The 11547-nt window shown below is 45.6% G+C and overlaps 1 protein-coding gene across 1 annotated transcript in view; it reads left to right on the plus strand.

The window, feature by feature from the left end:
* LOC110165236 (neuroligin-4, X-linked-like) overlaps positions 1–11292 on the plus strand; it is a 190062-nt gene extending 178770 nt beyond the window's left edge. Inside the window, exons 9-10 of the mRNA XM_055150639.1 lie at positions 1253–1874; positions 10888–11292. Of these exons, the coding sequence (XP_055006614.1) occupies positions 1253–1874; positions 10888–11292 (1027 nt within the window). The remainder of the gene's footprint in view (positions 1–1252; positions 1875–10887) is intronic.
* Positions 11293–11547: the final 255 nt, after the last annotated feature.

An 11547-nucleotide genomic window follows, 5' to 3' on the forward strand; every position in this document is an offset into this window, starting at 1 on the left:
GTGGTTGGGTCAAGGCGGGGGGCAGTTGTTGTGAAGGCGTCACTCTAACTTAGTCCTGGTTTAGTACCTGGTTTAGACCTGTTTAGTCCTGGTTTAGTCCTGGTTTAGTCCTGGTTTAGTCCTGGTTTAGTCCTGGTTTTAGTCTTGATTTAGTCCTGGTCTAGACCTGATTTTAATCCTGGTTTAGTCCTGGTTTAGTCCTGGTTTAGACCTGATTTAGTCCTGGTTTAGTCCTGGTTTTAGACCTGGTTTAGTCCTGGTTTAGACCTGGTTTAGACCTGGTTTAGTCCTGGTTTAGTCCTGGTTTAGTCCTGGTTTAGTCCTGGTTTTAGACCTGGTTTAGTCCTGGTTTTAGACCTGGTTTAGACCTGGTTTAGTCCTGGTTTTAGTCCTGGTTTAGACCTGGTTTAGACCTGGTTTAGTCCTGGTTTAGTCCTGGTTTAGACCTGGTTTAGACCTGGTTTAGTCCTGGTTTAGTTTAGACCTGGTTTAGACCTGGTTTAGACCTGGTTTTAGTCCTGGTTTAGTCCTGGTTTAGACCTGGTTTAGACCTGGTTTAGTCCTGGTTTAGACCTGGTTTAGACCTGGTTTAGACCTGGTTTAGTCCTGTTTAGTTGTTTAGACCCTGGTTTAGACCTGGTTTAGACCTGGTTTAGACCTGGTTTAGTCCTGGTTTAGTCCTGGTTTAGTCCTGGTTTAGTCCTGGTTTAGACCTGGTTTAGACCTGGTTTAGGTTTAGTCCTGGTTTAGTCCTGGTTTGGTTTAGACCTGGTTTAGACCTGTTTAGACCTGGTTTAGACCTGGTTTAGACCTGGTTTAGTCCTGGTTTAGTCCTGGTTTAGTCCTGGTTTAGACCTGGTTTAGTCCTGGTTTAGACCTGATTTTAATTCTGGTTTCGTCCTGGTTTAGTCCTGGTTTAGTCCTGTTTAGTCCTGGTTCATTTAAACAATCCGTTTTTATTTTCATTTAAACAAAAAAAAAAAAAAACGAGTCATTATCTGTATTTTTTTTTGTTTTTTTCATTTTGGTTTTGGAAACAAATAACAAAGAAAATTGTTGTTTTTTCGTTTTCTTATTTTTGCTTTTATTTTGAAAAATGAATAAATGAATGACATACGGATTTGTTTCACTCCTGACATTTCTGTTTTTATTGTTGAAAAGTTCAGTTTAAATCACACGAGTTATTTTGACGACACTTTTCTGACCGTGTTTATTTTTGTGTTTTTGTGTGTTTGTGTTTGTGTTGGTGCAGAGACCCAAACCAGCCCGTCCCCCAGGACACCAAGTTCATCCACACCAAACCCAACCGCTTCGAGGAGGTGGCCTGGTCCAAGTACACGCCCAAAGAGCAGCTGTACCTCCACATCGGCCTGAAGCCCCGCGTCCGGGACCACTACCGCGCCACCAAGATCTCCTTCTGGCTCCAGCTGGTGCCGCACCTGCACCACGTCAACGAGCTCCTCCAGTCCGTGTCGTCCTTCACCCACAGCCCCTCGCTCCCGGACGAGACGCCCTACTCCTACACCCGCCGCCTGTCCAAGGTGTGGCCCCCGAGCAGCACCAAGCACCCGGGCGTCCCTCCGGGCACGCCGCAGCCCCCGGAGTCGGCGCTGGGGCAGGGCGGCGGCGGCGGCGGCGAGGAGGGGGTCCGGGGCGCGGCGCCGGAGGATTACTCCACGGAGCTGTCGGTGACCATCGCCGTCGGCGCCTCGCTGCTCTTCCTCAACATCCTGGCGTTCGCGGCGCTGCTCTACAAGAAGGACAAGAGGAGGCTGGAGCACCGCAGGCCCCGCCCACTCCCCCCGCCGCGCCGCGACATCACCGCGGCGGACGTGGCGGCGCACCTGCAGGGGGAGGGGCTCATGTCGCTGCAGGTGAGATGGGTGATTCTGTATGTTTGTGTATGGTTGATTTTAAGACTCGGCAACACGACTGCGACTAAAAACAGAAACAGAAGAACAAAGGACTAAACCAGGACTAAACCAGGTCTAAAACAGGACTAAAACAGGACTAAACCAGGACTAAACCAGGACTAAACTAAGGACTATAAACCAGGACTGGAACCAGGACTAAACCAGACTAAACCAGGACTAACCAGGACTGAACCAGGACTGGACTAAACCACCAGGTCTAAACCAGGACTGAACCAGGACTGAACCAGGACTGAACCAGGACTAGGACTAAACCAGGACTGAACCAGGACTGAACCAGGACTAAACCAGGACTGAAAACCAGGACTGAACCAGGACTAAACCAGGACTGAACCAGGACTAAACCAGGACTGAACCAGGACTGAACCAGGCTAAAACCAGGACTAAACCAGGACTGGACTAAACCAGGACTAACTAAACCAGGACTAAACCAGGACTGAACCAGGACTAACAGGACTAAACAGGACTAAACCAGGACTGAACCAGGACTGAACCAGGACTGAACCAGGACTGAGTGTCCAGATCGGCCCATGTAGACCACTGGGTGACCGCAGGCGAAAAACGGAGCAGAACTTCGCACCTCGCGGGTGAAACAACCATCGCCCAGTCGCACTTTGTGGACATTCTGCTCCACGGACTTGGAATTCTCCCTCCCTCAAGTCCAAGATTAGTCCTGGTTTAGTCCTGGTTTAGTCCTGGTTTTAGTCCTGGTTTAAGTCCTGGTTTTAGTCCTGGTTTAGTCCTGGTTTAGTCCTGTTTATTTAGTCCTGGTTTAGTCCTGGTTTAGTCCTGGTTTAGTCCTGGTTTAGTCCTGGTTTAGTCCTGGTTTTAGTCCTGGTTTTAGTCCTGGTTTAGTCCTGGTTTTAGTCCTGGTTTAGTTCCTGGTTTTTAGTCCTGTTTTTAGTCCTGGTTTAGTCCTGGTTTAGTCTGGTTTTAGTCCTGGTTTAGTCTTGGTTTAGTCCTGGTTTAGTCCTGGTTTAGTTGTTTTAGTCCTGGTTTTAGTCCTGGTTTAGTCCTGGTTTAGTCCTGGTTTAGTCCTGGTTTAGTCCTGGTTTAGTCCTGGTTTAGTCCTGGTTTACCTGGTTTAGTCCTGTTTTAGACCTGGTTTAGTCCTGGTTTAGTCCCTGGTTTAGTCCTGGTTTAGTCCTAGTTTTTAGTCCTGGTTTAGTCCTGGTTTAGACCTGGTTTAGTCCTGTTTTTAGTCCTGGTTTAGTCCTGGTTTAGACCTGGTTTAGTCCTGGTTTAGTCCTGGTTTTAGTCCTATTTTAGTCCTGGTTTAGTCCTGGTTTAGTCCTGGTTTAGTCCTGGTTTAGTCCTGGTTTTAGTCCTGGTTTAGTCCTGGTTTAGTGGTTTAGTCCTGGTTTAGTCCTGGTTTAGTCCTGGTTTAGACCTGGTTTTAGTCCTGGTTTAGACCTGGTTTAGTCCTGGTTTAGACCTGGTTTTAGTCCTGGTTTTAGACCTGGTTTAGTCCTGGTTTAGACCTGGTTTTAGTCCTGGTTTAGTCCTGGTTTAGTCCTGGTTTTAAGAGCATTTTGATCATTCCAGATCAGTTTTTGAACAGTTTTATATCAGGGTTTTAAATCTCACAAGAGTCAGTTTAGAGTAAAGTTTAAAACCTTAAAGACTAAATCATTGTTTCAGTTATTCTCAGTAAAAACTACAGTTTTGAGCAGGTTTACAGGAGGATCACGGTTCTAATATTTGCCGCACGTCTTTCCCGTCTGTTAGATTTGATTTGGTTCATTATTTCCGACACTTTCACACATATTTGACCTGAAGCTTCTCGTGCTGGACTCCGCTCGCTCAGATCCTCGTCGCCGTTTCTTTCTTCGCTCTAAAGTCGATCTGAGTTCTCGCGCTCGTCGTGAACGAGAGGATTAAAGTTCTGACCTGAGGTGGAAGCTCAGGTCCTGCAGATTTGTCTTAAAGCTTCTGTTGGTTGATCAGCAGAAACTCCACACAGACGATCGTAAAAGTGAAGCAGCAGCAGCAAAACCAGCAACAAATAAACTGCAAACACTTTCACACACACGATTATTACACACAGAATCATTTATACAGACAGAGCAGAACACAGCACCTGCCTGCACCTGCCTGCACCTGTCTGCACCTGCCTGCACCTGCCAGCACCTGTCTGCACCTGCTGCACCTGCCTGCACCTGCCTGCACCTGTCTGCACCTGTCTGCACCTGCCCGCACATGTCTGCACCTGTCAGCACTGTCTGCACCTGTCTGCACCTGCCTGCACCTGTCAGCACCTGTCTGCACCTGTCAGCACCTGCCTGCACCTGTCTGCACCTGCACCTGCCTGCACCTGTCACTTGTCACCTGCACACCTGCCTGCACCTGTCTGCACCTGTCTGCACCTGCCTGCACCTGCCTGCACCTGTCTGCACCTGCCTGCACCTGTCTGCACCTGTCACCTGCCACCTGCCTGCACCTGCACCCTGTCTGCACCTGCCTGCACCTGTCACCTGCACCTGCTGCACCTGCACCTGTCACCTGCCTGCACTGTCTGCACCTGTCAGCACCTGCCTGCACCTGCTGCACCTGCTGCACCTGTCTGCACCTGTGCACCTGCTGCACCTGTGCACCTGTCTGCACCTGTCCTGCACCTGTCTGCACCTGTGCACCTGCTGCACCTGTCTGCACCTGTGCACTGTGCACCTGTGCACCTGTCTGCACCTGCACCTGTCTGCACCTGTCTGTTAACCAGTGATCATATGAAAGTTAAATCCACACCTGCCCAGACACGTTAAACTGGGTCAAACCATCAACTCCACAGAATCTGTGTTTTCATTTGTTTTTCAAAATAAAACCAAAAATAAGAAAACGAAAAAACAACCGTTTTCTTCGTTATTTGTCTCCAAAACCAAAATGAAAAAAAGGATAACGACCGTTTCCAGTTTACGTGACGTCAGTGACTCTGATGTGGGACTGAACCAGGACAGTTACAGTTACTGTTTCAGTGAGTTACTTACAGTTACAGTTACTTTGGTGAAATAAATGGATTACACTAAACCTGGACTAAACCTGGACTAAACCAGGACTAAACCAGGACTAAACAAGGACTAAACCTGGACTAAACCAGGACTAAACCAGGACTAAACCAGGACTAAACCTGGACTAAACCAGGACTAAACCAGGACTAAACCTGGACTAAACCAAGACTAAACCTGGACTAAACCAGGTCTAAACCTGGACTAAACCAGGACTAAATCAGGACAAAAACAAATCTAAACCAGGATCAAGTCAGGACTGAACCAAGACTAAACCAGGACTGATCCAGGTCCGAGACCAGAGCAGGACCAGGGCAGACTCCGAGCTTTGACTCCGAGCTTTGACTCCGAGCCTCAGCTTCGAGCTCCGGCGCTGCTGTGGGCTCTGAGCCTCTGGTCTGGTCCTGGTCTGGTTCTGGTCTTGTCTCGGTCTCAGTTCCGGTCTCAGTTCCGGTCTGGTCCCGGTCTCAGTCCTGCTCGGGTCCCGGTCTGGTCTCGGACCTGGATCAGTCCTGGTTCAGTCTGAAGTCACGTAAACGGTCGTTCTCCGTTTTTTCCATTTTTCATTTAAACACAAAATCGAAAACTGAACAAACGAATCTTTACCTATTTTTTCATTTTTGGTTTTGGAGACAAATAATGAAGAAAACTGTTGTTTTTTCGTTTTGTTATTTTTGGTTTTATTTTGAAAAACGAATGAACGAACGACACAACAGATTTGTATGTTTGTTGTTTGTTTTTTTTACCTTTTTATTATTTATTGTTTTTCTTGCTCTTATTTGATTTGTGAAGTTTTCTTGTCTTAACGAGGATCGAAGGAATTAAACAGAACTTTATTTTCTGCATTCTGTTACACATGTTTTATCTGTTTTGTGCAGAACTTTGGAAACTGTTTTATTTCTGAAATGTGCCGTAGACGTGAAGTGGACTGGATCAGCTGCAGCTTCACCACAATCATGAGTTTAATTTCAGGCGTTGGATCTGAAACCTTCGCTCTGTCTGTGAAAGGATCTTTATAAAACGTCGTTGTGAATAATTAACCTGAACATCGTCTCTGAATGTGAAAGGTGAGTGAGGAGGAACTCTGAGCCGCTGCAGAGTTTCAAAAGGTCCTCGCTCTGTTTTTGACCTTTTTAAAACAGTAAAAATCACACGCGGCGTCTTTAAAACCATTTAAATCTTCGACCAAACCCGGAGTCGTCGGCCGAGCTCCGTGTCGCTGCTCCTGACGAAGAGCGAGAGTCTCAGCAGTGTTGGGAAGTTTACTTTTAAAATGTAATCCCCTACAGATTACAGATTACATCCCCCAAAATGTAGTTTGTAACAGAATCCATTAAATTACTTAAAGTGAGTAATGTAATCTGATTACTTTGGATTACTTTGATTTGTTTGTGGAGAAACAAAGACGAGGAAATTGTAACATAAGAAGTTTAGTTCTGGTTTGACCTGGTTTAGACCTGGTTTTAGTCCTGGTTTAGTCCTGGTTTAGACCTGGTTTAGTCCTGGTTTAGACCTGGTTTAGTCCTGGTTTAGACCTGGTTTAGTCCTGGTTTAGACCTTGTTTAGACCCTGGTTTTAGTCCTGGTTTAGAGTCCTGGTTTAGTCCTGGTTTAGTGACCTGGTTTAGTGGTTTAGACCTGTTTAGACCTGGTTTAGTCCTGGGTTTAGACCTGGTTTAGACCTTGTTTAGACCTGGTAATCCACTTATTTAAAAAAAGTAACTGTAATCCAATTACCACTCACTGAAACAGTAACTGTAACTAAATACAGTTACTCATCATTTGTACTCTGATTACTCCAGTACATGTAATCTGTTACTCCACAACACTGGGTCTCAGGAGGAAACACCAAACGTCCTAACGACCAGGTTATTAAAGGAGCACTGTGTAACTTTTCCAAATCCACTTTATTTCTACGGCACATTTCATAAACAAAACAGTTTCCAAAGTTCTGCACGAAACAAATGTGTAATAAATGTGTAAAAGAAGCAGAAAATAAAGTTCTGTTTAATTCCTTTAGTCGTCGTTAAGACAATAAAACTTGTCAAATCAAGAAAGAGCAAGAAAAACAATAAATAATAAAAAGGTTAAAAAAACAACAACATACAAATTAGAAAAAAATTGAAGAAAAAAATTTGATAAAAACAAACATAAAAATGGTGAATCCGTGTGTCATTCGTTCATTCGTTTTTCAAAATAAAACCAAAAATAAGAAAACGAAAAAACAACAGTTTTCTTCATTATTTGTCTCCAAAACCAAAATGAAAAAAACGGATAACGGCCGTTTCCGTTTATGTGACTTCAGTGACTCTGATGTCGGACTTTTGCACCGCATACGGACTGAATCAGGACGGATCCAGGTCTGAGACCAGACCGAGACCAGAGCGGGACTGAGACCGGGACAGAGCTGCTCTGGTCCTCCACGCTCAAGAACCGCGGCTGGTTCCGAGGTGGTGCAAAGCCTCCGACTGACGCTTCACACCAACGAAAATGAATCGAACTAAGAGCTTTTGGTTCAAATGGACCAGGTCCAGGACCAGACCGGGACCAAAGCGGAACCAGACCGGAGGCTCAGAGCCCAGCCTCAGTCCCGCTCTGGTCCCGCTCTGGTCTCGGTCTGGTCTCGGACCTGGATCAGTCCTGGTTCAGTCCGGCATCGCAGTCACTGAAGTCACATAAACGGGAAACGGCCGTTATCTGTTTTTTTCATTTTGGTTTTGGAGACAAATAATGAAGAAAACTGTTGTTTTTTTCGTTTTCTTATTTTTGGTTTTATATTGAAAAACAAATGAACGAATGATACACAGATTATGGTGTCATTCATTCATTTGTTTTTCCAAAATAAAACCAGAAATAAGAAAAAAAAAAAACTGTTTTCTTCATTATTTGTCTCCAAAACCAAAATGAAAAAACAGAAAATTATGATTTTTTTAGTTTTCGATTTTGTGTTTAATTGAAAAATGGAAAAAAAGAACTGATAACGGACTAAACCAGGACTAAACCAGGACTGAACCAGGACTGAACCAGGACTGAGTGTCAGGATGGGCTCGGTGGTGCGCCCACGTAGACTGTCGAGTGATCAGGACTGAGACTTGGACCAGACCAGGATTGAGACCGTGACTGAGACTGGTTTGGTCCTGGTTTAGTCCTGGTTTGGTCCTGGTTTAGTCCTGGTTTGGTCCTGGTTTAGTCCTGGTTTGGTTGGTTTAGTCCTGGTTTAGTCCTGATTTAGTCAGTAGCCTAAAACTGAAAAGAAAAAAAAAAAAATCGTTATCTGCTTTTTTTGGAGACAAATAATGAAGAAAACATTTTTTTCGTTTTCTTATTTTTGGTTTTATTTTGAAAAATGGTTGACCGAATGACACACTCTGCTCCACCTTGTGATGTCATGAAGTTGTAGTTTTCAAGTGAACAGTTCTCTTTTTTTTTTTTTTACTTTTAGTTCAGCAGAATTTGGCAATTCCAGAGCTGAAATCAGGATCCAAATGATTCTAGGTTTAAAAACAGATTTTACTTCAAGGTTTGACAGAATTTTTAAAGTTTTTTAAGAAGAACTCGGGCTAAACGTGCAGGTTTGTGAGTTAAACATGAAAGAATGAACCAAAACACAGCTCCAGGTCTGTTTGCGACGAGGAAACGACGTCAGATCACGAGTAAATCGAGTCGTGTGGCCGTTGAGACTCGGTGTCACCTCAGGTCAGAGCGTTCGGTGACGGAGCCTCTGCAGCTGCCGCCGTCCAACTCTTTTTTTTTTTTTTTTTTGTCGTCGTTCCTCTTCACGACAGGAGCGGCGGCGTTCAGGAGCGAGCGGCGTTCAGGAGCGAGCGGCGTTCAGGAGCGAGCGGCGTTCAGGAGCGAGCGGCGTTCAGGAGCGAGCGGCGTCCAATAGAGCCAAATTACCTCCTCCTCCTCCTCGTCCTCCTCCTCCTTTCAGCCTCGGCGCCGCTCTCAGATCCCTCCGCCCGGGCCCTCGCCGAACGCCGGGCGAAACGCGGCGCCGCTCTGACAAACGCCGCTAATGAGCAATTGAGGGAAACGAGGATTTGAAATGATCTGCGCGAGAGAAAGAAAGAGACGGCGGCTGAATCTGGGTTTATTGAAACACAGGAGGTTTTTTGGGGCTTTTATAGAATCGTGTCGAGTGATAATGTGGTTTTACGACAGGATATTCAGACTCTGTGATTACAAAGTGAACGGGTGGAGTTTGAAGAACACACGTTACGCTAAAACAACTTTTTGGAGCGTTTTAACGAGTTTTACTGCGTCACTCTTTTGAGATAAAGTCCATCAAACGCCTTTGTCCATGGAGATGTTCATGATTTGGCCACATTTCTAAACACAGAAGAAGCAGAGGGACGAACGAGGTGAAGCGAAGTGATCAGAGGCCGAAAATAGAAGAGTGGTTTGATATAATATGAAGTATTTATAATATGGAAAAACTCACCGCCTCACTTAGATTGGAAGGTCATAAATTTAAAAAAAATGGGAAAGGACGGTTACACTTTATTAAACAACATAGATGTGAGTTTGTGTAGAACCTGTGATCGTCCAGAAAACAAAGACTGAATTTACCCCCCGGTTTAAAGCTACAGTGATTTATTTTGTTTTATTTTATTTATCTATTTTTTTGTATTAATTACCTGTTCTTATGAAAGTTACATTACAGTTTGTGCAAGTAGAAATGAGAAATGTGGAAATGTCGAACTATGGACATTGGACAATATGGACAATTTGTAAGTTACTTGGTTTGCTTCATTATCATGTAAATCCACATTGTGAAAAGACAATAAAATACAAATGAAAAAAAAAAAAAAAAAAAGAATGAACCTTCAGACTTTATTCACACTAAGATCCTTAAAACCAAAGACTAAATGTTAAATATCAACTTTATCAAGGTCGATTTTCAAAAAACCTGCAGTAAAAAAATATGTTTTAATTGATGTAAAGTCATGTGGCCTGAGGGCCAAGAAAAATATGTCTGAGGGCCTGGTTAAGTCCTAGTTTAGTAGTCCCTGGTTTAGTCCTAGTTTAGTTAAAGTCCTGGTTAAGTAGTCCTAGTTTAGTCCTGGTTTAGTTCCTAAGTTTAGTCCTGTTAGTCCTTAGTTAAGTCCTGGTTTAAGTTAACCTGGTTAAGTAGTCCTAGTTTAGTCCTGGTTTAGTCCTGTTTAAGTCCTAGTTTAGTCCTGGTTTAGTCCTGGTTTAGTCCTAGGTTTAGTTTAGTCCTGGTTAAGTCCTAGTTTAAGTCCTGGTTTAGTCCTGGTTTAGTCCTGGTTTAGTTTAGTCCTGGTTTAGACCTGTTTAGTCCTAGTTTAGTCCTGGTTTAGTCCTGGTTTAGTCCTGGTTTAGTCCTGGTTTAGTCCTGGTTTAGTCCTGGTTTAGTCCTGGTTTAGTCCTAGTTTAGTCCTGGTCCTGGTTTAGTCCTGGTTAGTCCTGGTTTTAGTCCTGGTTTTAGTCCTGGTTTAGTCCTGGTTTTAGTCCTGGTTTTAGTCCTGGTTTAGTCCTAGTTTAGTCCTGGTTTAGTTCCTGGTTTAGTCCTGGTTTAGTCCTGGTTCCTGGTTAGTCCTGGTTTAGTCCTGTTTAGTCCTGGTTTAGTCCTGGTTTAGTCCTGGTTTAGTCCTTTAGTCCTGGTTTAGTCCTGGTTTAGTCCTGGTTTAAGTCCTGGTTAGTCCTGGTTTAGTCCTGGTTTAGTCCTGGTTTAGTCCTGGTTTAGTCCTGGTTTAGTTTAGTCCTGGTTTAGTCCTAGTTTAGTCCTGGTTTAGTCCTGTTTAGTCCTGGTTTAGTCCTGGTTAGTCCTGTTAGTTTTTAGTCCTGGTCCTGGTTTAGTCCTGGTTTAGTCCTGGTTTAGTCCTGGTCCGTGTATGTGTCCCCCGTGTGTGTTGCGTCTCCACGTTCAGTGCTGAACATTCGATCGTAGACACACATGTACGCGTCCCCAGTCTGACTGTGTGTGTGTTGCAGGTGAAGCAGCTGGACTGTGACGCGGCGTCTGCGGACGAGCGGAACAACGCGCTGCACCACCACACGCTGGACACGCTGGACGCCCTGGACGGTCTGGACACGCAGGACATCTACAGCACCCTGGACACGGTGCGCCTCACCTGCCCCCCCGACTACACCCTGACGCTGCGCCGCTCGCCCGACGACGTGCCCCTCATGACCTCGCTCAACCCCGGCTCCCTGCCCGTCACGCCGGGCTCCCACCCCGTCACCCCGGCCACGCCCATGACGCCCATGACCCCGGCGTCCGTGGTGGGCATGAGGCACCCGCCGCACCAGGGCTACTCCCACCACAGCCCCTACAGCAACACGCACCTGCCGCACACGCACATCTCCACGCACACACACTCCACCACGCGCGTATAACCACGGCAACACGCGCCCGACACCGACGGCGCCGCGTTTGTGCCAAAAAAAAAGCGTCCGGCGTAGAAGTCCGGTTCGGGTTTTTGTTCGTCAGATTTAGCAGAAATATGAGTTAAAATCGTCCGAAATTCAGGATTTTTTAGACTGCGTAACTTTTCTAGTCGCCATGGAAACGTTATCGCTTTTGTCTGGAATGTTCCACAGTATCGAGGGAGCGTTACGTTACAGGTCAGATCTGTGGAGAGGCGCCTCGAC

This window comes from Boleophthalmus pectinirostris, unplaced genomic scaffold (assembly GCF_026225935.1).
Source record: "Boleophthalmus pectinirostris isolate CB_2022bp ecotype Guang Dong unplaced genomic scaffold, ASM2622593v1 HiC_scaffold_1, whole genome shotgun sequence".
In the NCBI taxonomy this organism is placed as follows: Eukaryota; Metazoa; Chordata; class Actinopteri; order Gobiiformes; family Gobiidae; genus Boleophthalmus; species Boleophthalmus pectinirostris.